The sequence below is a fragment of the Heloderma suspectum genome, chromosome W (genome assembly GCF_057233095.1).
Source record: "Heloderma suspectum isolate Gila_16-S chromosome W, 16-S_ref, whole genome shotgun sequence".
Lineage (NCBI taxonomy): Eukaryota > Metazoa > Chordata > Lepidosauria > Squamata > Helodermatidae > Heloderma > Heloderma suspectum.
In genome coordinates, this window is record NC_139475.1 from 586,278 (window position 1) to 612,270 (window position 25,993).

Sequence of the window (25,993 nt, forward strand, 5' to 3'; positions counted from 1 at the left end):
GGTTTGCACATCACCGCAACCAAGAATTCAACAAACCATGGGCTAAATAAACCACAGGTTAGTGTTATGTGCAAGCCAGGTCACTGAGATGAGACATTTGCTGTTCTCTCTCGATAGGAGAGGAGGCTTCCTCTAAGCTGCACCATAACGACCGTTTCATAGGGCCAGTACCTAAAACACCGACAACTAAGAATCCCCCATTTGCATGTTTGGCTCAGGAATTCCTCCCCCATAAGTGCAAAATCCATTTGCATCCTAGACTTTTCCCTGCCTCTGGACCCTCTACAAGTTGTGGGATGATCATGGATCTGCCAGCTGTAGCTGTGAAACCAGCACTGGAGGGCAAGAAGGTGCGCTCCGTGGCTGGCAGCATCACCTGCTGGAGGGTGGCTGTGGCCACCATCCTCATGGGCAGCCTCACGGCTGTGTGTTGCGGGATCCTAATGGGTGAGTCCACAGTTGAGGCTGGTTTGTTCATATGTATGTTTTCTTTACCCTGTATTTTCAGCCGCAAATGTCCAGCTGTGTAAAAAATGTGTATACATCGTAAAACCCTGAAACTGCTGATGCAGAGCAGAGGGCACAGATGTGATGGGCTTCTGTTACAGAGGGCAGATGTTGGCTGAACATTAGGGGAAACTGCCAGATCAGCCCCCCCCCCAGCCTGGGCCCTCCAGATGTGCTAGATTATGGGAGCTGTAGTCCAAGACACACGGGGGGCACCCGTTTGGAGAAGGATGATTTAGAGCTGTATAGGCTGCTGCTGCAGCTGTTACAGCATGCTTCTTAAAGGACAAGATAAACATGTTTTCCTGAGTTCATACCCACAGCAGCTGTGGGGGGGTGTGGGGATGATGCCCCTTCAGGAGCGATCACATGTGGACTGCCCCTGAGTGCTTGGCAATGGTGCCACAGCCTCCCACAGGCCACAAGCGACGCAGCGGTCAGTTTGGGGGTGCAGCCGCTCAGCTGTGCCCCGAAGGACAGCCCCAGAGCGGAGGGAGATTCCTACCAACAAACCAGTTCGAGCTGTTCTGTCTCTGCCAAGCGAGGGTCTTTTGCCACTGGGTCTCCGTGGCCCGTTCAGACCAAGCTCCCTCACCCCATGAGGACATCTGAAGAGCCCTCCTGGATCAGACCAAGGCCCATCTTGTCCAGCATTCCGTTCACGGAGTTGCCCCACCAGCTGCCCACGGGAAACCCACGAGCGGGACACGAGGGCAGCGGCACCCGCCCGCCCATGTTCTCCAGCCCCGCCAAAATACGTTGCGGTGCAGCAGGGAACAATCCGCCGTCGCTGGGAAAGGTATTTTCCACGCCCAGGACTGCCGCTAAGCTCGGGGGGACCTGGGGAGCCCGAGGGGGCGCAGGTGACGTCGGCGTCCCCGCGACCCCCGGTGGCCCCACGCCCCTGGAGCTGCCGGCAGGAGCCCAGGCTGCCGCTTCGCCCTGGGCCTGCCCGGGGTCCAGCGCTCGGGCACCGCCGGGCGGGTGGGAGCGCAGCCGTCGCTTTTTCTCCGCAGCCTTCCCGGCCAGGCACGAGCGCCTCTTCGAGCACCTGGCCGACCTGCGCGGGATCCGCTACGAGAGCAGCTTGCAGTGCCCGCGCTCGGACTACCACCGCGCGCTGACCCCCGTGCTGGAGAGGCTGGTAAGCCGGCGCCGGGACCCCCGTTCCCTTTCGGCGCAGGGGCCGCGCTCTCCCGGGGCGCCGGGCCGGGGCGCTGCTGGGCTGAGCGTCCGGGCCCTGCGCGGGGGCGCCGCAGCCGGGTAGGGGCGCAGGGCGGCGCGGCGCGGCGCGGCTCCACCCTGCGGCCGTCTCCGGCTTGGGACGCTCCCTGGAGCGGGTTGGGACGGCTCCTTCGTTTCCAGCCTGCGCTTTCGCCTCGAAGGGCTGCGAGGGCGGCTGGCGCACAGTCGTGGCAGGGCAGCCCCCGCCCTCCAGCGCACAGGCTGAAAGACCCAACGCAAAAGGAAACGCGGGCGCGCGGGGCGGGGGGAAGCAAAACGCGGGCGCCAGCTCTTGGCTTCAAAGCCTGCATCATTTTAGGGATGCCCAGAAACTCCCTGGGTTTTTTTTTTGGGGGGGGGGAGTATTTCAACTTTCTCGAACTCATCTCTCTGTGGCGGAATACCCCCGCCCCGCCCGCCCGCCCGCAGAGCACTCCTCTTTGGGTTTGCCCAGGAAGATTGCGCCCCATCCAGCTGTCGTGGGCTTGGCCAGGTCTGGGCGAGCCGTTCTCCTTTTTCTCCCCACCACTGGGTCTGTGGCTCCTGCAAGGGACGTGTGTCTGTCCAGGGACCCTGGGGGCCTCCGCCAGTGTTGAACACCCCCTCCCTCAGTCTCAGCTGCGGGGGACAGCCAGGGGCCCAAAGCCAAGGAGGGCTCTGCCACCAGCTCGCTTCGCAGTCTTTGCTTTGCTCGGGGGGCTCCTTCAGAGAGCAGCCTCCTGCAAAGTGGGAAGACGGGACTGGAAAGGCGGGGGGGGGGTCCTGGTGCCCATTTTCCAGGGGGCAAAAAGGGGGCTGCGCTGGGAAAGATGGCCGACAAGGCAACGCAACAATCCAGCAGGCAATTCCCGGTGCGTTTCGACCCCTCCACTAGGGAGGATTTCCGCTGTGGTGAGCTTGAGGCAGAGCTGCGCCAACGCCCCATGTTGTGCCCGTGGGGGACCCGTGTCGCACCCACATCTGTTGGCGCAGTGCATCATGCACAAAACCTGGATCAGGGTGCATTTTGATGGCTTGATATGTAACAAAAGCAACCAGAGTGTTGCTTTCGCTATACCCGAGTACAATATTTCTGGAATGCAGGTAAGGAGCTGCACATCAAAACGACATTCTACTGAATCATACTCTGGGTCCATCTAGGCCAGTAGTGCTGACACTGACTGGCAGCAGCAGCAGCTCTCCATGGTTTCAGGGAGGACTTTTCCCAGCCCTACCTGGAGATGCTGCTGGGGATTGAATAGGGGACTTTCTGCATGCAAAGCAGGGCCCCTGCTGCTGACTGGGCGATGGTCCTTCTACTAAAGATAAACTTAAGATTCCAGTCCTCATGGTTCGGAAGAAAGGGCAGATTTCAATAGGAACATAGGAAGTTGTCTTATACTGAGACCTTCTGCATGCAAAGCAGGGGCTCTGCCACTCCGCCACAGCCCACACATGAATCTGCCTCTCCCTGGTTTGGGGGGGGGGGGTGTCGCTCTCTGCCCTCTCCTCTCTGCTCTGTCTTTCAGTTTCAAAGCAGTTTCCAGAACTCCCCACTGGAAGGCAGCTGTTTGCGGTGCTCTGTCTTGCAGTACAGGTGAGCTTGGCAGGGTTGTTCCTGCTCCCCACCCTGTGCTGCTGTTGAGGATGGGGCACAAGAATGCAGCTGGAGTGGTGCCCCCTCTCCTGCTGGGGGATCACGAGACCCTCTCGTTCCCACTTGGCAGGAAAGGCAATGCCAGTGTCATCGTCCGCTTCCGCCTCTGGTTCTCCACGCAGCAGCCGCTCCGCCCTGGTGCAGAAGAGGAGGCGCTGAGGCAGGGGCTGGCGGCTACCTTGGGCCACGAAGGGATCCCGCTGCTGGCCTACGGCACCATCTCTTCAGCTGTCCTCACAGGTATCCGTGAAACTCTTCTCACCATCCTACCAAAGAGTTGGAGTGTGCAGCTCGCCCCTTCTGATCCTCACAACAGCCCTGCAAGGCAGGACATGCTGCAGGTGTGGTGGCTGGCCAGCCAGCCCATGGTCACATCATTTCTGCCCAGGAGATTTGAACCTGCACCTTTCTAGCCCTCATCCAGCTGCTACGCCAGGGGTGGAAATGCCTCTCCCAAGGCCGGAAGCATTTTCAGCTCAAATATGCTGCTATTTGGAGATATTTCACCACCCACCTGTGGAATGCAGCCCCTGAGAGGCTCTCCAAAGGGAATGCAGCCCTCAGGCTGGAAGTGGTCCTGCACACCTGCTCTACCCCAAACTCTGCCTCTCTAGGATGCTCCCAGAAATGTGACCTTGCGGGGGTGGGGGGCAGCGTGCCTCTGAGATCTCTGTCCAGCTCCCTGCAAACGCGGGGAGGAGCGGGAGCATCTTGGATCAAGAAGCTTTGGGAGAGGCTCGACACGGGGGTGGGGGTCACGTATGACAGCCGTCCTTGTGTTTGGGGGTGGGAGGTGCAATGGAGACCTGTGCTTGCCAAGGACAGAGGGGTCCAGGGCTGGGCTTTTGGCCAGCCTGGAGCAGGACAGCACTCTGGCAGCACTGCACCTGCCTGCCCCCTCATTTCTCCTCTCTTTCTCAGGGTCAAGCAGCGTCTCCCCCTCTGGAATGGCCCTAAAATCAGGTATGCTCGGTCTTACATATTGGGCGTCTGGCCCAGGACTCCGGTTAAGAAAAATTAAAGTCCTGTGTCCTCTCCAGGCAACCTGAATTTGCAGTTTTGCTGCTATCGTTTGCGTATTCTGTCTTGCGTTGGTACTTGCATTTTTGCGCTGCATGGTAGGCTTTTTAAAGATGTGCGTGTTGGATTTCTGTTGTGATATTGTAATGTTTTAGCCAATCTTACAATTTATATGATACCTAGACAATTTGTTTCATAAGGCATGCAATAAATATACATAAGAAATATATTCTTGTGGGTGCCTTCCAAATTTTGTGGCACCTTTAACAACTAGCAAACTTATTCTGGCATAAGCTTCTGAAGACTCAGCTCTCGTTAGTCGTTAAGATGCCACAAGGCTGTTTGTCACTTTTGCTGCAAGGCGACTTGGGAACAATCATTGTTGTAATTTGAATACATGGTGCAACTGAATCAAATTTGCATTGGGATTGGTTTCTTTGCATATTTAATCTTGATACGCAGAGAGGGACCGAAGGCCTGTTTCTCCTGCCTGCAGCCTTCCAAACCTCTGGAAGTCCTGCTCAGTTCTTTATGGCTTCTGAGATACCAGCAGACGTGGTCTACTTCTTTCCAAGTTTATCTATGCAGCCGTAGGGGCTAGGAGCCTGTCATTTTTTATTTTGTTTAAATAAGAGAATCTAATGGGTGAGATTGGAAGATTTTGAATGTTTGCACCTGATATGAATTTCTGTACTTGTGTCGATGATAGAATGCAACCTGGTCAGGTCACCAGCCTCCCCTCTCCTCCTGTCCCCATGGAGGGCTGAGGTGTATCTGGGGCTAAAAGGAGTCTTCCCCCTGACAGATCCTGTGCCAGGTCAAACCATGTTCGGCTGAGATGCTGTAACTGGAAGACAGAGACCTATTATGGGGGCTTTTCAAATTGTAAACAGCTCCTTTCTTTGTCAAATCGCTGAGCGTAAGGCATTTCTTAGGCTAGCTTTTAGTGGCATTTTAGTGGCATTTAGTGGTAAATAAAACTCTGCCATTGGACCATGCAAGCGAATGTTTGAGACCATGGCATACATCCAAAAGCAAAAAATGTCCACTGGGCAGGACTGTGCATTCTGTCCTGTCCCATCCTTGCTTTGCCCCCAAACCAGAGGCCTGAGAGACCCCTGGGCAAATATCTCCAGAGAGGACTGACATTGGGGGGGGTGTAATTTCCTGCCCCTAATGCAGCAGTTGCTCAAACTCCCAAGGCTACCCCTCCAACTATGAACCACCGCAAAAGGCGCCTCTTCCCCCAACCACTCTAGACTGTCTGGAGCGGGGGACGGAGTGCAGGGGTCAGTTTTGCCATGACTGTCCTTCTAGGCATGTGTCCTGGGAACACCTTTGCCTGTCGCAGTGGCCAGTGCGTGAGGAAGGAGAACGCAGAGTGCGACGCCCGGCAGGACTGTGCAGACGGCTCCGACGAGGCAGAGTGCAGTGAGTCCCATTCTGGCAGACCCCGGGGGGCATGGATGATTTCTCAGAGCAATAGGCCTGGGGTGTGCGTATGCATGTCACTTGTTCTGGGTCATGTCAGGGTCCCTATTAGATGCGCAGAAGGAATTTGATGGCCCAAGAAGAACCGAATTCCTGACAGTTCCCTGTGTGGCTCAAACTGCTATGCAAAAGTTCATCTTTTAAGGCTGCGGCTTTTAATCACCTAATTGGTTGAATAAATAAATTAAGTAGTTTTTAATTGCCTGCAATTGGAGAGCAGATATGTTAAAAAAAATAATGACATTAAAATGGCATGGCATGCGTGTGTGTGTGGGGTGGGGAGGGGAGGGAGCGGAGGGCATGCCACTTGTAAGATGCCTCCTCCATGATTTTTCTTTAGAAAGATTGCATTCTTGAGTGCAAATTTATGCAGATTTAATCCATTCATGAATTCAACTAAAACCCGTACGATTAATTAAGATTTCTTCAAGCAGTTGATAGCAGTAATATTTTGGAGTTGGGGAAACTGTGGGAGTCTTCTCATTCTGTGGCAAATGTCAAAACTGTTTACAGAAATCCCACCGCTCTCTCTAAGGGCAAATTTGTTATGAGACATGCAGTGCTTTTGTGTGGGGGTTCTTTTTTATTTTGGGCATAGCAGTTCCAATAACTTGGTGAGAAGGTGAATTTTGCAGCCCCAGCACACTGGAACTCCATGGATCACAATTTGGCTTTGTGGAATTTAAAAGCTGGTGATGATTTTTATTTTTTATTCAGAAGGGGACATTTTTGGTTTGGGATGTTTGTGGCAGACTCTGGCCATGTGTGTAATCCCAGACCCCTCCCAACGCAGCCTGTGACCCCCCGCCCCCGGCCATAGGACAGGTGATGCTCATGGCCGGCTCTCCCCTCTCTTTCAGACTGTGGGGTTCGGCCAGCCATGCAGGCAGCCCACCGGATAGTTGGGGGCTTGGAAGCCTCGCAGGGGGAGTTTCCTTGGCAAGTCAGCCTGAGAGAGAACAACGAGCACTTCTGCGGGGCCACCATTCTGACGGCAAAGTGGCTGGTGTCCGCAGCTCATTGCTTCAACGAGTAAGGCCAGGGCGCTCCCTCCCCCGCCTGGGCGGGCACACAGCCGCTGCTGTGCATAGAGCAGCATCAGTGAGAATGAGGGTAGACCGGGCCACAGAAAGGGGACAGGGAGGCCTCTGGGGGAAACGGGGGCCAGGGCTATCTGCCCTTGGAGGTCCAGCGATGGGGATGACCAAGGTGCTGCACCGGAGGCTGCACGGAATAGGTGGGCTTTCTGATTGGGCTTTCAGATTGGGGATCTGAAAGGAGAGAGAGAAGCTGCATAGCACAGGAGGGGTTGGGGGCAGTTATAGGCATCGGGCGCTTGTCAATAATGGCTGGAAGATTCAAGTGACAGAGAAACACACACGCCCATCTCACTCACACACACACACACACACACACACACACACACACAGATTATTCCAGACTGAGGGATCCAGTTGGCAAGTGTGCAAATTCTGCCCCATTCTGAAAGGGCGGAGGTTTCCTTGCTGTTGGATTTCTGACCCCCAGCCAGCCTGGTCTCCTGGAAGGCGTCTTGGTCAGGGGGCATGGTGGCAGCCGCCCACTGAAGCTCTCCTGCCTCAGGTTCCAGGACCCCGGCACCTGGATGGCCTATGCGGGCAGCACCTGGCTGAGCAACTCTGATGGCCGCGCCGTGAAGGCTGCTGTGGGTCACATCCTCAGGCACCCCTCCTACAACACCGACACGGCAGACTATGATGTGGCCCTGCTGCGGCTGGCGGAGCCCCTGGCCTTCTCCAAATACGTCCAGCCGGCCTGCCTGCCGGCCGCCTCCCACATCTTCCCCCCGGGCAAGAAGTGCCTCATCTCCGGCTGGGGCTACCTCAAGGAAGACTTCCGTAAGCAAAACCCTCGAGGGGCCAAGGAGGGACAGGATTGGACCCCTGCTCAGCAAGGCCTGCCTTGCAGGGTGGTTGTGACAGTCCTGTGGCTAACAGGAGACTGAGCCACACTGTGGCACAGAGGGAAGCGGGGGTCACGCTGTGCTGAACTGGGGCCCTCAACGGCAACTCCCCATCGATTAAGAGCTCCTTGCAAGGGGAAATCTTCAGCCCAGCAGACAATGCTGCTGGCAGGGGTGCTGCTTGGCCTGGCCCCACGGCACCCCAGAACCTTTTCCAGGGCCCCAGTCTCCTTCCCAGAGGGGCTCCTCTGCTCCTCCAGCCGCCTGACGGGGAGTGGGGAGGCCTTTTGGTCCAGCTTATTCCTCCCCTCCTCAGTGGTGAAGCCAGAGCTCCTCCAGAAGGCAACGGTGGAGGTCCTGGACCAGACGCTGTGCGCCAGCCTGTACGGCACCGCGCTCACCGACCGGATGGTCTGCGCCGGCTACCTGGAGGGCAAGGTGGACTCCTGCCAGGTACCGGCTGGCTTGCCACCCCTGCCCTGGCCCCTTCTGGCTGCCCTGGCTGGCGGGGGCTGCCTTGGCCCCCGGCCCGGCCATTGTCCTCTTGACCCCTTTTCTCCCGCAGGGGGATTCCGGCGGCCCACTGGTCTGCGAAGAGCCCTCTGGCCGCTTTTTCTTGGCGGGCATCGTGAGCTGGGGCATTGGCTGTGCGGAGGCCAAGCGCCCGGGGGTCTACTCCCGAGTTACCAAGCTCCGGGACTGGATCCTCGCCACCATCGCCACCTTCACGCCTCCCCTGCCCCTCCCCCGCCCTACCACACCGGCCACCATGCCGCCTCCTGCCGCCTCAACCGGGGGCACCAGCACCACTGGCGAGCTCCAGCCTGGCTCTGCCACCCCTGCCCTGGCCTCCACAGCCACCAGCAAGCCGGCCACCACGGCACCCCGAGTGCAAGGTAGGGCCTGCGCCGCGCACAGGGGCGGGGTTTGCCTCGTGCCCGGGCCCCGGTGGCTGGGCGAGCTCTCTTTGTGCTTGTGCAGAGTGTGGCCGGCGACCGGCATTCTCCAAGCCCATCAAAATCGTGGGCGGCCTGGCTGCCTCCCGAGGGGAAGTCCCGTGGCAAGTCAGCCTGAAGGAGGGGCTCCGGCACTTCTGTGGGGCCACCATCATCGGGGACCGCTGGCTGCTCTCGGCCGCGCACTGCTTTAACCAGTGAGTAGGGTCTGGGCCTGAGGAGGCTGACAGACACAGACACGCACCCAGTCCCTCCAGCCCAGTGTTGTCGACACAGACTGGCAGCAGCAGCTCCCCGGAGTTTCAGGCAGGATTCTTTCCCTGCCCTCCCAGGAGATACTGCCGGGGATGGAACATGCTACCTTCTGTAGAATCATAGAATAGGGTTGGGAGGGGCCTATAAGAGCATCGAATCCAACCCCCTGCTCAGTGCGGGAATCCAAGTCAGAGCATCCCTGGCAGATGGCTGTCCAGCCTCATCTTGAATGCCTCCAGGGTGGGAGAGCCCCCCACCTCCCCAGGTCATGGGTTCCATTGTTGTGTTGCTCTGACAGTCAGGAAGTTTTTCCTGATGTTCAGCCGGAATCTGGCTTCCTGGCACTTGAGCCCATTATTCCGTGTCCTGCACTCTGGGGTGATGGAGAAGAGATCCTGGCCTTCCTCTCTGGGACACCCTTTCAAGGACTTGAAGAGCGCTATCCTGTCTCCCCTCAGTCTTCTCTTCTCAAGGCTAAACATGCCCAGTTCTTCCAGTCTCTCCTCATAGGGCTTTGTTTCCAGTCCTCTGATCATCTTTGTTGCCCTCCTCTGAACCCTCTCCAGCTTGTCTGCATCCTTCTTAAAGTGCGGAGCCCAGAACTGGACACAGTACTCCAGAGGAGGCCTAACCAGTGCTGAGTAGAGAGGAACTAGGACTTCATGTGATTTCATGAAAGTAGGCCTAATGTAGCTCAGTGTAGAATACTGGCTATGGTTTTGTGATTGGTAGTCAAATATAGAAGACTAACCACTTTCTGTCAGACTGTGCATGGAGAAAGCTCAAGCCAAACAGGAAGCTGATTTCAACATGTTGTGGCAAGTTAGGTTATAAATTACTGTTGCTTGATTTGCACTGGTTACACTTTTTCCTTGCAGTGGTTGCACTTTTTAAAAACTTTAGGCACATTTTATGGTAACTGAATCACTATTATTTACAGTGTGCATAGTGCATACCCCTTTTTCATTTGTAAAAATTTATTAATTGGAAAAAATTAGTGCCATAAGTGCCATCTGGTTTATAGATAGTTGTTTTATTATTTTGGTTTTTAACTATCTCTGTTTTTTAATCTTTTCTGCTACTGTTGACGTGGAAGTGGGTTTGTTTCTACCACTCTTTTAGTGCCTTAACATTTTTGGAATTGCTGGTCAACTTATGGTTGTTAGCCACTTTAAGCTTTTTTGAGCAAAGATGGATATAAACATTTTAAATGAACAAAAAAATAAATAGATTCAGTACTCTCTTTAATGTAGCGTCAAACTTCAGGTGTGGGTTTTATAGGCTGCCCAGGGAGGATTTTGTTCCTCTCACTTCTCAGGAGCATGTGAGATTTGTGGTTGATAACATAGCCTGAGGTACTTTACACTTGAACCCAGTAGATAAGGTGCATTTCACAGGGCAAAGAATGCTACCTTTGAAGAAAAATGCTTGCTGTTGCTACCTCCCTTACTCAGTATGTGGCATGTGGAACATTTAAGGGAGAAGAATATTGCACAGCAAGTCACTACTTATACAGCAAGCTGACGTTGGAGTTTTGCCCTCAATTCTCCCCCTGCCTCCCCATTTCTAGCAACTAGAAATGGTTGCAACGCAGGGGCTCTGACACTGCGCTATGGCCCTTCCCTTCATAATGAAGCAAGATCCTAGTCCTCATGGTTCAGAGAAAGGGGCTGGTTTAAAGCAGATCACAGGAAGCTGCCTTCCACTGAGTCAGACCCTGGGTCCATCTGGCCCAGCATTGCAGACGCTGACGGGCAGTGGCGGCTCTCCAGGGTTTCAGGCAGAATTCTTTCCTGGCCCTACCCGGAAATGCTGCCAGGGATTGAATCTGGGGCCTTACTGCATGCAAAGCATCTGCTCAGCCTCTGAGCTGTGACGGTAAAGTAATATTCCAGTCCTCACGGTTCTGAATAATATCAGGACATAGGGAGCGGCCTTGCACCGGCTCAGACCAGTTGGCGATCTCATGGGGCATCCCTCAGAGAGCGGCCCCTGGACTGCTCCTTTCGGCAGGGCAGGGAAATCCTGCAGGTGGATCGTTGGCTCAACAGGCAGCGCCATGGGGAAGAGGCCCTCCTCTCCAAACACCCCAGTTTGGGCCACAGCAGCCTGTGTACCTGGGGAGGAGGATCGGGGAGGGGGTTCCTTGCAGCCCCGCGCTAACAGCTGCTCCCTGTGTCTTTTGCCTGCCTGTGCGGGTAGCACCAAGGTGGAGTACCTGACGGCCTTTGCGGGCACCACCTTGCTGTCGGCCATGGAGAGCTCCTCCGTGAAGGCCAGCGTGAGGCGCGTGGTGCCGCACCCCGCCTACAACCCCACCCTGCTGGACTTCGATGTGGCCGTGCTGGAGCTGGAACGTGCCCTCCCCTTCGGCAAGGACATCCAGCCCGTCTGCCTCCCGCTCGCCATCCACAAGTTCCCTGTGGGCAGGAAGTGCATGATCTCTGGCTGGGGCAGCCTCCGGGAAGGGAACGGTGCGGGCTCCACCAGCGGGATCTTCCTGAGTTTCAGCCATAATGCTTTTATACTGCTTCATTTAACAGCCTTCCCCAGCCAGGGCCCCCCAGCCAGCTCTTGGGGATTATGGGAGTTGTAGTCCAACCCATCTGAGGGCCCCTAGTTGAGTAAATCGAGCTTAATACATTAAAATCACTAAGTGGTTCACATTAAAATTCAGTCTAGACAATAGAGAAGCAAGATAAGAAATAATTAAAATATTACAATTCCAAACAGGGTGCGAGTAACAGGGTCCCTCCCAGGTCAGAGAAAGGCTGTTTGAAGACCTGTTTTCAAGTGGCATTTTAAACCAGCCACCATTTCTGCCTCTCGGACCACATGTGGGAGCGGGTTCCAAAGGGTGAGTGCCACCACCAAGGACGGCTCACGTCCCACCATCGGCGGTGGAACGACCAGTGACGGGATACATGATAGAGGGGCACAAAATTATGCCTGATGTGGAGAAAAGGGGGTAGGGAGACCCTCTCTCCTAATGCCCTTAGTGAAGCCGATGGGGGGGAGATTCAGAACAGGCAAAAGGAAGGACTTCTTCACACAGCGCAGAGTTGAACTATGGAACTCACTTCCACAAGATGTGGTGGCAGCCAACAATTTGGTTGGCTTTAAAAGGGGATTGTAGAAGTTTCTGGAGAAGGCCACCTATGGGTACTTGTCCTCATGGCTATATGTTACCTCCAGTAATCAGAGGAAGTATGCTCATGTACACCAGTTGCTGGGGAATATGGGCAGGAGGGTGCTGTTGCATTCATGTGCTGTTTATGGGTTTCCCGTGGGCAGCTGTTTGGCCACTGTGGGATCAGAATGCTGGATGGGATGGACCTTGGCCTGATCCAGCAGGGATCTTCTGATGTTCTCATGAGTAGGGCCTTTTCAGCTTTTTTAAAGAAGTAACCCTGAAGCGTTCAGAGGCCGACTGCATGGGAACACAGGATGCTCCTGTGTGGTATCTGCATGGGTTTCCTGGAAGCACTGAGTGGCTGATTTGGGGCCTGGGGTGCTGGATTGGACTGAGCACCTTTGGTGTGACCCACCACAGCTCTGCTGATCCTCCATGATCTCTCCCACTTTGTGGCTCATAGTCTCCAAGCCTGAGAACCTGCAGCGCGCCTCTGTCGGCATCATCGACCAGAAGACTTGCAGTGTCCTCTACAACTTCTCCCTCACCGAGCGGATGATCTGTGCCGGGTTCCTGGAGGGGAAGGTCGACTCCTGCCAGGTAAGGAGCAGACACACCTTCCGCGCCGGAGAGGCCTCTTATGGGTGGAACAGAGAGTGTTTAGGGCTCAAAGAAAACTTTGGAAGCAGGTCTCCTCAGGTTTTAAAACATTTACGTTCTCCTCAGTGGCATTTTCTTCTACCTTTGAATGATGCTGCTTGTGGGATTTTGATGTGGGAAGACAATGGCCTGGTTCGCATCTAACATTAAGTCATGGTTTATTTAACCTATGGTTTGTTGCCTCACCCAGATGCACCTGGGTCACAGTAATAACCCAGGGTATGGGTTGTTGTTGAATACTGGGTTGTTGATAGTGCAAACCCCGCACTACGGTTTAACTATGGGTCGTTAAGCACAGACAATCCAGAGTTCACAACCCAACAGCACGCCGCGGCTTCTCTTCCTGGGTTGTTCATGCAACCTCCCTTCCTTGGTCAGATGCAGTAGGGCCCTTCCAGTGGCAGCTGGTGACTCCAGTTCCGGAGGGGCGGCGCGTCCATTCTGGGCCTTAGTTCTTGCCAGCCAAGCCCCCGAAGGTGCTGAACCATATCCCACCACGGGCCCTTCTGCGGCCCTTGCAGTCTTCGTGCTCCATTCACACAGGAGACTTCCAGAGGGGCTTCCTCCCAGGCACCTGTTTAACCAGCTCGGGTCCTTTGCTCTCCCCTCCAGGGTGACTCAGGGGGGGCCCTGGCCTGCGAGGAGACCCCGGGCGTGTTCTACCTGGCGGGGCTGGTGAGTTGGGGCGTCGGCTGTGCGCAGGCCAAGAGGCCAGGGGTTTATGCCCGCATCACCAAGCTCAAGGCGTGGATCCTGGACACCGTCTCGCCCCAGCCCAGCACACTGGCCATGCCCACCGCCGAAGCCAGGGCCACACCCAGCACCACGGCTGCCGCCGCCACCTCCAGCCGGCCTGTCCCTGGCCAAAGGACTACCCGGCTGGACCCCAGCACCAGCGCCGCCCCCGAGACGACAGCCAGCCCCCCAAGAACCACCTGGTTGCCAGGTACCCGTGGGGCTGTGAGCACAGGCATTGTAGCGTGCCAGGCGTGGGCATGGACGTGTGCAAAGCGTCTTCCCCTTCCCTGTTTCTTTAGAGGAGCATGGAGTCCTGGCTGCAGCTCCCGCTGCAGCCCCCCCGCCCTAATCAGTAGAGGTCAGGGGTGTGCTGAAAGTAGGAATCCAGATTTCAATGCCCAGCATTCCTGACCACTAGCCATATGATGGCATGGGCTACTGGGAGTCGAAGTCTCCCGGAGAAGTACCTTCTGTCCACCCTTGAGTTGAAGGCAACCTAAAAAGGTGTCTTGTGCTGCCCGGAAGACTAACAAAAGACATCCACTTTGGCAGATGTTCTTGAGGACTAGCGTCCCTTTTGAGAACTAGCATTGGGAGCATGAAGGGGCTGTCCTCAGTGGTCAGGTTGAGGGAAACCCTTCATGCCTCCAATGAAGCCTGAGAAAGCTTCTGCCAGAATCAACTTGCAGGTCTTGGGACTGCAACTCCCATCATCCCATGCTGGCTGCAGGGTGATAGGCATTATAGTTCCAACACATCTGGAGAGCGTCCAGTCAAGGAAGGCTGCTTTAAAGTGCTGCAACAGCCTGACACAGCTCCCTCCCCCCTGCATCTGGTGGCTGGGTGGGTTCTCGCTGCTGCCTTCCCTGTGGTCATGGACGTGGTCAGAACCTCTTGTGCCACAACAGGCAGGGGTGCTCAGCAAGCCGGGCGCAGGCCTTGTTCCTGTGTGGGGAGAGGAGGCTGGGAGTGCTTGTGCCCCCCTTAACCCTCTGGCAATGCCCCTGCCGCAGCCGTGCCGTGCACCCCGTCCACCTTCAAGTGCTCCAGCAAAGTCTGCATCGGGAAGGCAAACCCGGAATGCGACGGCATCATGGACTGCAGCAACGGCCGGGACGAGTCAGACTGCAGTAGGTGCCAGCTCCTGCCCTGTGCTGGCTGGGGAGGATGGGAGCTGTAGTGCAGCACGCCTGGAGGGCAACAGGTTGGGGAAGGCTGACGTGCCAGAACCTCTCTGCTGGGGAGCCACAAGTGGTAGTCCCAGCGTCCCAATCCGGGCAACCCTGGATGGCCCCACCCCTTCCCCTGGGCCCCACCCCTCGCTTCCTGGCTCTTCTGCTGCCCCACCCCACCCCACTCCACTCCCAATGCCTCTGAGACGCCTCCCCCAAGGCTGTGTGTCATTCTGCCCCCCTCCCCCCCCCGGCTCATGGCCCACGAGAGCTTCTTCAAAATGGGATTTGGCCCTCAGGGAGAATGGGGCCCAAGGCCCCTGCCCCACACGGATGCAGCTGGCTCCCAAAAAGAGCTGGACATGCATGGTGAGGAGGACAACTGCCAGTAGTAGGAACAGCAGTTTTCTCAGGGCATTGTCCTTCTGCATAACCCAGAGGGAGGCACTGGAAAGAGATGTCCGCTGGGAGCTTTCCTGCAGCTGTCTAAGGCGCAAAGCCAGGCAGGAAAGCAAAGCCAGGAGCAGCTGCTGAGCCCAGGGCGGAGGCCCGGCTCCTGCCCGCCCGCCCCAGCCTCCTTCCCATCCGCTCCTCTCCTGCTTCCCCACAGACTGCGGCTTGACCCCAGCTTCGGCCTCCAGCAAGATCGTGGGGGGCAGCAGTGCGGGCCGTGCGGAGTGGCCGTGGCAGGCCAGCCTGTGGCTGCGGCGGAAGGAGCACAAGTGCGGGGCCGTGGTGGTCGGCGAGCGGTGGCTGCTGTCGGCCGCCCACTGCTTTGATGTGTGAGTTGGGGGGGGGATGCGGGCAGCCCCCTCCTCTCTGGCAGGGCAGGAAAGGGCTCCCTGCGGCTGCAGCTTTCTCCCAGGAACAGGGCGACCCCTGGTGGAATGTGGGCGGACACTTGAGGGAGACGGATCTCCTCAGCTTGGCACGCAAAGGGCCCCTCTCCATCTAGTCAGCAATGCACACCCCCCCCCCCGCCGTCTCTCCGCACTTGCGGGACCCTCGTGGGAACATCAGAAGCAGCCTTGTATCAGCTCAGGCCCCGCGTCCATCTACCACTGAGGTACAGCCCTTCCCCTAAAGATGAAGCAGGGTTCCAGGCCTCATGGTTCTGAATTAAGGGTTGGTTTAAATAGGAACCTACCCTATAAACAAACCAAGTAATGAAGATTCTAGTCCTTATGGTTATAAATCAAGGGCTGGTTTTAAATAGGAACATTGGAAGCTGCCTTATACTGAGTCCGACCCTTTGTCCATCTAGCCCAATAACAGTGACACTGACTGGCAGCGGTGGCTTCTGATGCTCCTGGGACCCTTTCCCAGCGAGGCTTGCTGCCCAGCAAGAGGGACGCTTTGCTGGCCCGGCCCCCACGCCCCAGTCCAGCTGGGACACACTCTCCCAAGCTCAACCCAGCACCCTCCTCTAGTCACAGTGACCCCAAGATGTGGGTAGCCATACTGGGCACCCCCTTCCTGAGTGGCCTCGACGGGCAGGTGGAGAAGATTGTCCAGATCCACAAGCACCCCTTCTACAACCTCTACACCCTCGACTACGACGTGGCACTGCTGGAGCTGACCTCACGCCTGCGCTACACCAGCACCGTCAAGCCCATCTGCCTGCCAGACAGCGCCCACGTCTTCAGCGAGGGGACACGGTGCTTCATCACCGGCTGGGGCTCCACCAAGGAGGGCGGTACGGCACCCCCAGCGCCCTCGGGAGCCAGGCCTTGCCACAAGCGAGGGGCAGACTTCACCCCACGCGCACCCGCTTTTTCCTTAGGAACTCACAAATCCACCCGTCTAATCCTGGATGCGAGGTTCTTTGATGCGAGGTCTCGTTCTGTGCAGACCGGCTTCTGCACGTGTTATCAGCTGAAACTCTGGCTGATCAGTGCAAGATCTGGGATCTGGGATCGCTGGCAAGTGGGTTTCTGGGCAAACGCTAAAAATGCAGTTAAGCTTGGCTGCTTGTAATGTTCGGCCCGATGCTGCCTGCACGGCCCTCTCTCAGCTCCTGCTCTCCTCCGCAGGGCTGATGTCCAGGCAGCTGCAACAGGCGGCCGTCCAAGTCATTGGGGAGGGGGACTGCCGGAGGTTCTACCCCATCCAGGTCAGCAGCAGGATGGTCTGTGCCGGCCTCCCACAGGGCGCCGTCGACAGCTGCTCCGTGAGTCCCCCCCCCCCCCACGCACGGCAGGGTGAGCAGCGGGGTGGAGGCACCAGGCTTGCAGGGACCTCCTGGTCCCTCTGAGCCACAGTCCTCACAGTGGGGTGGGTTCTCCCAGCGCCAGCATTCCGTTCCCTGCTGTAGCGCCAAGAATTTTGGGGCAGCTTGAATGGGCCCGTCAGACCCATTTGTTGGACGAAAGACCTGCCCCCGGTGGAGGGGAAAAGGGCTGGAGCCGCCATTCCATATGGATCTGCCTGGGTTTTTGGACTGTGTGCGTGTGTCACAACTCTCGGCTGCACTTCCAAATCTATCACCCACCACTGATGGAGACTTGAAACTGCAGCCCCCGAATTTCCCCCCTCTCCGTCAGCTGGAAAAATAGCTCTTAAGCCAGGCCTAGAAGGCCGGCAGGGGGAATGGGGTTTGCTGCCGAAATCCTGGAAGAATTAAGAGGGTGCTCAGCTGGACCTAGTTTTTTTTCAAGCTGGAGCGGGGAAAGAAAACCCTGCTCAGGCAGGCAACCCCTCCTGGGAGCCTCCAGCGCTGCGTTTGCTTGCAGGAGAGGCCAACTGGGTCTCCCAAACGCCTCACCCACCCCCTTCTCTCCACAGGGTGACGCCGGCGGCCCATTGGCCTGCAAGGAGCCCTCGGGCCACTGGTTCCTGGCGGGCATCACCAGCTGGGGCTACGGCTGCGCACGGCCTCACTTCCCGGGAGTCTACGCCAAAGTCACAGCTGTGCGGGGCTGGATCGGACAGAACCTGAAGGTCTGATGCCACTGTCTGCTCAGGGAGAAGAGGCAGGACAGGGAAGGGGGTGCTGGTGCAAGAGGCTGGCTGGGAGAGACCCCCCAGACCCCCCCCCCCGTCCTGTTACTGACTAGGAGACAAGGCCTCTGCACATAACCCAGGCGCAAACCCAGAACACGTTGTCTCTGCACCGAGGGACCCGTTTCTCTCCAGCACAATGCAACCTCCTAGGAACTGGAGGGGGAAAGAAATGTCCCCCTTGTCCTGCCCCCCCATGATCTTTGGTTATTCCCCCCACCTAGTGGGTGGTCAAGAGCTGCATCACAGCCAGAGTGGCCTGGGGGAATGGGGCGTCCTGATTTGGGTCCGCGAAAGAGGTTTCCATCCAGGCAGCTGGGCTAGAGAGACTGTATTTATTTTGCTGTCCAGAATAGCTCGGTGCCTCCAAGTGAGGGGATAGATTTTGGGTGGCGAGCTCGTTTGTGCTCTAGACTGTGCCCAGTAAAGGGGGGGGGGGAGAAGGGAAGCTACAATCCTACCTTGAAATTGATGCGACATTAAAGAAACCACTTTGTGGAGCGGGATCTTGCGTGCGAATTATGTACCTGCTTTGTGGTGCTGGGATTTCCCCCACCCATGGTGCTCGGCTCTCATTAAGGCGACAACCTCTGTAATCTTCACGAAAGGCTCAGGAACATCCCTCCCGCCCCAACCCTTCTCCAACTCCGCTTTCCTCACCCAGCTCCTGGGAAGCAAAGCTGGAGTCATGGCATCCTACACACGGCCTCGCCTCTGCCTGAGCTGCACCGCTTCAGGCCCCAGGGGTCTCGCCAGGTATAAATGCTCCTCCGTAACAACAAAATCCATTCCTGTAGAAATGTAGCAGGGAGAATGGGGCCAGCCTTCTCCCTAAGCTGTTATTTTTCTGTGTGCAGGGAAGGTCTTGTCTTACCCTCCACCATCCCACCACAGCTTAAACTGCTACAGCCAAATTCAGGGGATGCGTTCAGCAAAACCAAGCAGCCCACTGAGCTACACTGAGTACATCATCTCAGCTGGCTGCTGGTGTGTTCATAGTCTACCAGGCAGCCCTCCTATTACAAGGGCTTCAGGGCAGTGGATGCATGCAGCAAAGGGAGCAGCGGCACCCCCTCCATCAGGATTGTGTCCCCCAAAATGGCAAGTGCCGAGTTTGCCCAAGGGGAATGGAAATGACGTGGGGGGGGGCACTTGGTACACGCTCATTCCGCTGCAGATAGGACGTGACACTGGGAAACATCCCCCCACCCGTAGCAAAACCCAAGGAGCCCCTGCTTCCCAGCCAACACTGCTGCAGTCGAGGACCAGCGTCACGCCTGCTTCTCCAGTTCACAGCTGCCCTCGAGCAACACAGCACCAGTGCCTGTTGCCCTGCTGTCTGCTTTGAACACGCTACTTGGACCCTGCAGCACACCACCTCTCCCTCTGCTCGCTCAGCGGAGCGCTGTGGCCAGCCAAGGTGGCCTGCTGGGCGTTGGCAGCTGCCTCATGCTGGGCCAGATCCCCGGTCCGTCTGGCACAACCCCATCGACACCAGGGTGGGGACCCCCCAGGGGGCTGGGCCCACCCCACGTCTTGGTGGTTTCCCCAGGATCAGCTGAGCAGTGCAGGAAAGAGATCGTGGAGAAGCAGTGAAAGCGGGGTGTGGAGGGCGGGGCCGGGCTAGCTCCACGTTTCGGAGGCCCTTGGCCGCCCCCCCCCCCCCGCCTGCCTTCGCACAGTTGCTCTTGTACCTATGGCTCTCACTCAATTGCTAGCCAGGGGGCCGGGGCGTCTGCTCCTCCTCCTCCCCCCCACCAGCATTGTCTGCGCCGGAGTAAGAGGCAGGGGAACAAGCAGCTGGCAAGGGTATATCCCGCTCCAGGATCTGTTCAGATGTGGAGCGGCACAGAAGCGTTGTAAATAAAATAAGGGTGAAGGGGAGGAGGGACCCCAGGGGGCTCTTGCCAGTGGGCCCTGCTGGGGTGTGGGTCCTTGGCAGCTGCCCCTTGATGCCAGCCCCAGGGAGGTCATAGTAGCGATGCAGGAGGGAAGCATCTCCCCCCACTCTGCCCTGTCCACATCTCAGCGAAGTGGAGGAGGAACGAAAATGTGGCTTCAGCCGCACCCACTGTTGGTCCCTAGAGTAATAAAGGAACTGGCAGAAGAACTCTCAGAACTGCTGTCTGTTCTCTGAGCAATCATGGCAGACGGGTGAAGTGCCAGACGACTGGAGGGCTAATGTGGTCCCTATCTTCAAAAAGGGGAAAAAGGAGGAACCTGGGAACTACAGACCAGTCAGTCTGACATCAATCCCTGGGAAAATTCTGGAGCAGATGATAAAGCAATCCATCTGGAAGCACCTTGAAAACACTGCCGTGATTCCTCAAAGCCAACATGGATTTGTCAAGAATAAATCCTGCCAGACGAATCTGATCTTATTTTTTGAAGACCTCCCTTGTGGACCGGGGGAATGCTGTAGACATCATATACCTCGACTTCAGCAAAGCTTTCAACAAAGTGCCCCATGATCTCCTGATGAGCAAACTAGCTCAAAGTGGGCTAGATGGAACAACGATCCAGTGGATCCACAGTTGGCTACAGAATCGGACTCAAAGAGGGATCAATGGGACCTTCTCAAACTGGGGAGAGGTAACGAGTGGGGTACCGCAGGGCTCAGTCCTGGGCCCAGTGCTCTTCAACATTTGTATTAATGACTTGGAGGAGGAGCTGCAGGGAATGCTGATCAAATTTGCAGATGACACAAAATTGGGCGGGATAGCTAATACTTTGGAAGACAGAAACAAAATTCAAAGTGATCTGGATAGACTGGAGCGCTGGGCAGAAAACCGGTGTGGTGTAGTGGCTAGAGTGCTGGACTGGGAGTTGGGAGATCCGGGTTCTAGTCCCCACTTGGCCATGGAAGCTCACTGGGTGACTTTGGGCCAGTCACAGACTCTCAGCCCAACCCACCTCACAGGGTTGTTGTTGTGAGGATGAAATGGAGGAAGGAGGAGGATCATGTATGCTGCCTTGAGTTCCTTGGAGGAAAAAAGGCGGGATATAAATGCAATCAATCAAAACAACAGAATGACATTTAATAGGGACAAATGCCAAGTTCTGCACCTAGGAAAAAGAAACCAAAGGCACAGTTACAAGATGGGGGATACGTGGCTCAACCACACTACAAGCGAGAAGGATCTTGGAATTGTTGTCGATCACAAGCTGAATATGAGCCAACAATGTGATGTGGCTGCAAAAATGGCAAATGCTCTTTTGGGCTGCATTCATAGAAGCATAGCTTCCAAATCCTGGGCAGTGCCAGTTCCCCTCTACTCGGCACTGGTTAGGCCTCATCTGGAGTACTGTGTCCAGTTCTGGGCCCAACACTTGAAGAAGGATGCAGACAAACTGGAGAGGGTTCAGAGGAGGGCAACAAAGATGATCAGGGGACTGGAAACAAAGCCCTATGAGGAGAGACTGAAAGAACTGGGCATGTTTAGCCTTGAGAAGACTGAGGGGAGATAGGATAGTGCTCTTCAAGTACTTGAAAGGTTGTCACAGAGAGGAAGGCCAGGATCTCTTCTCGATCATTCCAGAGGGCAGGACACGGAATAATGGGCTCAAGTTACAGGAAGCCAGATTTCAGCTGAACATCAGGGAAACATTCCTATTAGAGCAATACAACAATGGAACCAATGACCTAGGGAGGCGGTGGGCTCTCCCACACTGGAGGCGTTCAAGACGAGGCTGGACAGCCGTCTGTCAGGGATGCTCTGACTTGGATTCCTGCATTGAGCAGGGGGTTGGACTCGGCTGTGTAGGCCCCTTCCAACCCTACTATTCTATGATTCCTAGGGGGCTTAAAAAAGGTTCCCTACCCCTGGTCAACAGTGACTGGGGGCAGCCCTCCAGGAATTTTCCCAGCCCTCCGTGGAGATGCTGCCGGGGATCGAGCTGGGATCTTCTGCTTGCTGGGGTGCGCCACTCAGCTGTGGCTGCTTCTTTTGCTTCTGCACCCTGTGGGGCAAACTCGGAGGAAAGCAGGGAGACAGCACTGGTGTTGTCATTTTAATTGCTTCCAGAAGGACCACAAATCCAGCCAGCCCTGCGCACCCCGCCTGCCCGCTGACCACCTCATGGAGTGGCAACGGGCCCCTCCCCAGAGTCCGTGACAGGGCTCTCCTGCCCGCCTGCGCCGGTCACATGTTGGCCCGCTCCCGCTGCAGCCGGGAATTGTAGGCCCGTGAGACGGTGTTCCAGGCGTCCATGTAGCGATCCATGCACATGGCGATGCACTTCTGCAAGGAGACAGGAAGGGAGCAGGTGAGGAGGGGCAGGGCTGAGCAAGCTCCAGGCGCCAGGTTTAGCTGAACCCCCTCCCCGCACAGTGGAAGGGCAGGAAGGAGGGGTGACCCCTTTGGGAAGAGGCCAGCGACAGCTCAACAACAGAGCCCCATTCCGGCCAGGCTCACCTGCTCAGAGTTGTCGAGGGAGCTGCCGGGTTTCCCAATACACTTCCGGAAACATTTGTCCGTCATTCTCTGCAAGGAGGAAAAGGAAAGTCAGAGATGGAGGGCCAAAGCGGCAGGGTGCAGGAAAGGGCCCCTCTTTTGCTCTGGGGAAAAGCAAGCAAGGGCTGCCAGCGCCCCAGGAAGGCTGCTGACTAGCCACTTACAACTCGCTTTGGGCCAAAAGGGCTCACGGGGCCAGAGAATGGCAACAAAGTGACAGTGGCGCCATAACAAATTCAAGACACGTTTAAAAACAAATATAGTCTAAAAGCGGGGGAGGGGCACAGTAGTCTGCCGCAGTGAGAACGAAGTCTTGCGGCACCTCAAAGACTCGCACGTTTAGGACGCAATCCTAGGCATGGCGAGGGAGAGAGAGTCCGGGAACTCCCAGCATCCTCCCACGCTGGAGGCCTTCAAGACGAGGCCGGACAGCCATCTGTCGGGGATGCTCTGCCTTGGATCCCTGCACTGAGCAGGGGGGTGGGCTCGATGGCCTCGTAGGCCCCTTCCAGCCCTACCGTTCCATGATTCCCCAGCCAGCTTGGCTGGGGAATGCTGGGAGCTGCAGGGCTCTTTTCCCCCTCGCCATGCCCAGGATTGCGCCCTTTCTCGGGCACAGTCAGCCAAGCCCCCGAGACCTGGGGCGGCTCCGTGCAAAGCCAGCAGCCCATGCCGGGAAACTAACTTCAGGCTCCAGCCCGCGTGATCGCGGATCAAGGGCTGATTTCCCCCAGGAACCCGGGGCGCGGCGCGGCGCCAAACCGAACTCGCCCACCCGGCTCAGAGCTGCCTGCGCCGCCGGGCTCCCCGGGGCTTCGGCCGGGCCCTCCGTCGGGCCCGCCTGGAGGCGCTGCCGGGGAGCGCGCCCGGGCCGAGGGTCTGGGGGAGCCCGGCTCGGGCAGGCGGCCCGCGGCACCGGCCCTCCGGGCGCGGCGCACCCGTCCGGGCGGGGCGCCCTTTGCCGCGAGCCACGGCCGCCGCGGAGCGCCCCGCGCCCGCGCTCACCTGCAGCAGCTCCTGCGCGTTGGCCACGGCGATCTGCACCTTGACCTGCTCCATCAGCGCGCCCGCGTCCAGCCGCGCGCCCGCGCCGAACTCGCCCGGCGGAGGCGCCGCCATGGCCGAGACCGCGCCGCGCCGCGCACGCGGCCGGGGCTGCCCCGCCCCGCCGGGGGCGGCTCGCAGTCGAGCGCGGGCGCGCGGGAAGCGGCGGGGCGGGGCGGGGCGGCGCGCCCGGGTCCCAGCGGCCGGGCTGCCCGCGGGCGCAGGGCGCGGATGGCGCAGGGCGGGCGGCGCGGCAAGGCTGTGCGAAGCCCCCGCCCCGAGCTGAGACCCGTGCGCTGCCCTGCCTCGCCCCGCACCTCCCCGGTGGGCGGCCGTGCGGGAAGCCGTCTCTCGATCGCTTTCTCACGAGACGCAAGAGCCACGTGTTTGCCCGCCACCACAAGAAGCCCCGAGGGGGCCCCCCCTGCTCATCCGGGGGGGAGTAGGGGCAGCCCCCCACTGCCCAGCCCCACAGCAGTAAGCGACCCTCTTCCGCCGGGGCAGCAGCTGCCCCTCCCCCCCCGCAACGTCACTCGGGCTCCGAAAATGACCTGCACGTCTCGCGCGCGCACAAAAGCACCGCGCCCCCTTGGCCCTGCTTCCCGCTCCTCCTCCTCCCGCCAAGGGGGAGCGTCGAGCGAGCCCACCATGGAGGTGCCAAGGGTGATGGCTAGAGCGACTTCCCCCTCGTCGCTGACCGCGGCCCAGAGCGGCCCCCCGTCGCAGACCGGGAGCTCATGCGGGGGCGCCGCCTAGTGCTTTCCCAGCGCCACTGGCCTCGCGCGGAGCGCTGCTGTTCCGCGGGCGGGCGGCGCCGGAGACGCGCGATGGTGTGCCGTGGCAAGGCGCTCGCCGGCTGCGCGGTTTGCGCTGGATTTTTATACTGAAGGGTTATTATGTGATATTATAAATTGGTTTTTAAATCTGTATTAAAGGTCCTTGCCGGCAGCCCCTCCGCCTTGTGGGCATCAGGAGTTTGCGTGCCTGCACGAGCACCCCTCCTGCGTAATCCCCAGGCGCGCGTGCCAACTCCTTGCAATGCCAGCTTATTTTTATTTTATTTTATTTTATTATTAAATTTATTAATCGCCCATCTGGCCGGTCACCCAGCCACTCTGGGCGATGTACAACATACCATAAAACAATTTAAAACAATAAAATTCTACCATAAATTTTTTTTTTAAATACCCTAACCTTCTGCGTGTTTACTCAGAACTGGCCCCACGCTGCTCAACAGGGGCTCGCTGCTTGCTGCCTGTGTCTAGGGCTGGAGCCTTGGATGCCTCTCTAGCCAACGGTGCAGCTGGGGTCAAAGTCCAGGGCCCTGCAGCCCCCAAGGGCCACCCAGAAAGCGGCGAACAGGCCCGGAGCGCGCCAGAGCCAGCCTGGGCGCCACAACACCTTTTCTTATTCTGAAAACAACGTCAGAGTTGGGGGCAGCCAGATGGGCATGAGCAGAGTGACAGATGCTCGCTTTATTCTGTTTACTTTTACGATACGTTCGCCTTTTCTACAACAGAATGGTGCTTCTGCCCAAGTCAATGTGTTTTGCATCAGGGCAGTGGAAGAGACCTCCATTTGGTTCCTGTAGGCAAGATGGTACTATCGTCTGAGTGAGCTTAAAAGGCAAAACTGCACAGAAACACAGGGCTGTCTAAAGCTCCCTGCCTTGTAAGACCAGTTTATATCATTTCATATGCATGCATTGAAATAGATATATATTCAAATCTGTGTAGCTACAATTTTTCCCTTTCCTCTGTTGTTTTCCTGAAATTTTACAATAAAAATGATAAATATAGGTATATATAAAAAATATTTTTTAAAAAGTCCAGGGTCTAAAACGACTGGACAGGGGTGAATGCTCCTTCCTTGTTCTCCTCGCCCTCTCAGCAGCTTTTGATACCATTGACCATGGTATCCTCTTGGACTGCCTGGAGAGGATGGGCATTGGAGACATCGTATTACTGTGGTTCTGGTTCTTCTTCTCCGGCAGATACCAGAGGGTAGCACTGGAAGAGGAGGTGTCAGACCCATGGCCGCTCACATGTGGGGTGCCACTGGGTTCCATCCTCTCCCCGATGCTATTTAACATCTATGTGAAGCCACTAGGTGCCATCATCGGAGGTTTGGGGTGTGGTGTCATCAGTATGTCGATGAGACGCAACTCTACCTCTCACTCAAATCTTCACCAGGTTTGGCTGTGGAATCCCTGTCTAAATGTTCAGAGATGGTGAGTGGCTGGATGGGGAGGAATAAGCTGAAGCTGAACCCTGACAAGACTGAGGTACTTCTGGTGGGAGGCAAAAGGAGATTGGGGGATGTTGACCTAGTGTTGAATGGGGTATGGCTACCCTTCAAAGACCAGGTCCACAGCCATTTTCATTTTAGACTCCCTGCTGTCCATGGAGGCTCAGGTGTCAGCTGTGAGCTGGACAGTGTTGCACCAACTCCATCTGATATGGTGGCTATGCCCCTACCTTCCCGACCATCTGCTCCCATCAGTAGTATACGCCCTGGTCACCTCTCGTCTAGACTACTGTAGCGCACTGTACATGGGGGTTACCCTTGAAGACAGTTCAGAAGCTGCAGCTGGTGCAGAACGCAGCAGCTCACCTGATTAAAGGTAGCCGCTGGCGAGATCACATCACTCCAGGGAATTCGGCCTCATTGGAGTCTGTGGAGGAATTCTCGGACATCCCTAAGGACAGCTAGGCTGGTGAGGACGAGGGAGGGGGCCTTCTCTGTGGTGGCCCCCACTCTG

The 25,993-nt window shown here is 57.0% G+C and overlaps 2 protein-coding genes across 2 annotated transcripts; one reads left to right on the forward strand and one right to left on the reverse strand.

The window, feature by feature from the left end:
• The first annotated feature begins 302 nt into the window (after nt 1–302).
• On the forward strand, nt 303–18,270 carry LOC146333892 (transmembrane protease serine 9-like). The gene is made up of 20 exons (XM_084825292.1): nt 303–447; nt 1,187–1,306; nt 1,524–1,651; nt 3,240–3,307; nt 3,438–3,607; nt 4,289–4,330; nt 5,705–5,818; nt 6,739–6,910; nt 7,481–7,755; nt 8,137–8,273; nt 8,386–8,716; nt 8,802–8,973; nt 11,234–11,505; nt 12,628–12,764; nt 13,437–13,770; nt 14,576–14,692; nt 15,345–15,516; nt 16,165–16,430; nt 16,768–16,904; nt 17,519–18,270. Exons 1-20 carry the CDS (start codon nt 303–305, stop codon nt 17,678–17,680), a joined length of 3,471 nt encoding a protein of 1,156 aa, XP_084681418.1. The 3' UTR covers nt 17,681–18,270.
• Nucleotides 18,271–21,732: 3,462 nt separating this feature from the next.
• On the reverse strand, nt 21,733–23,333 carry LOC146333893 (mitochondrial import inner membrane translocase subunit Tim13-like). The gene is made up of 3 exons (XM_084825366.1): nt 23,194–23,333; nt 22,150–22,218; nt 21,733–21,975 (listed from the first exon to the last, which is right to left on the reverse strand). The coding sequence occupies exons 1-3, from the start codon at nt 23,305–23,307 to the stop codon at nt 21,877–21,879; spliced, it is 282 nt and encodes a 93-aa protein (XP_084681492.1). The 5' UTR covers nt 23,308–23,333; the 3' UTR covers nt 21,733–21,876.
• Between the last annotated feature and the right edge of the window lie 2,660 nt (nt 23,334–25,993).

Excerpts from the sequence above, each read along its gene's own strand:
- LOC146333892 (XM_084825292.1), top strand. The coding sequence starts at position 303 with ATGGATCTGCCAGCTGTAGCTGTGAAACCAGCACTGGAGGGCAAGAAG. Across the intron at positions 1,307-1,523 it reads ATCCGCCGTCGCTGGGAAAG|CCTTCCCGGCCAGGCACGAG; the intron begins GTATTTTCCACG and ends TTTTCTCCGCAG. Across the intron at positions 16,431-16,767 it reads GGGCTCCACCAAGGAGGGCG|GGCTGATGTCCAGGCAGCTG; the intron begins GTACGGCACCCC and ends TCTCCTCCGCAG.
- LOC146333893 (XM_084825366.1), bottom strand. The coding sequence starts at position 23,307 with ATGGCGGCGCCTCCGCCGGGCGAGTTCGGCGCGGGCGCGCGGCTGGAC. Across the intron at positions 22,219-23,193 it reads ACGCGCAGGAGCTGCTGCAG|AGAATGACGGACAAATGTTT; the intron begins GTGAGCGCGGGC and ends TCCTCCTTGCAG. Across the intron at positions 21,976-22,149 it reads CCCTCGACAACTCTGAGCAG|AAGTGCATCGCCATGTGCAT; the intron begins GTGAGCCTGGCC and ends GTCTCCTTGCAG.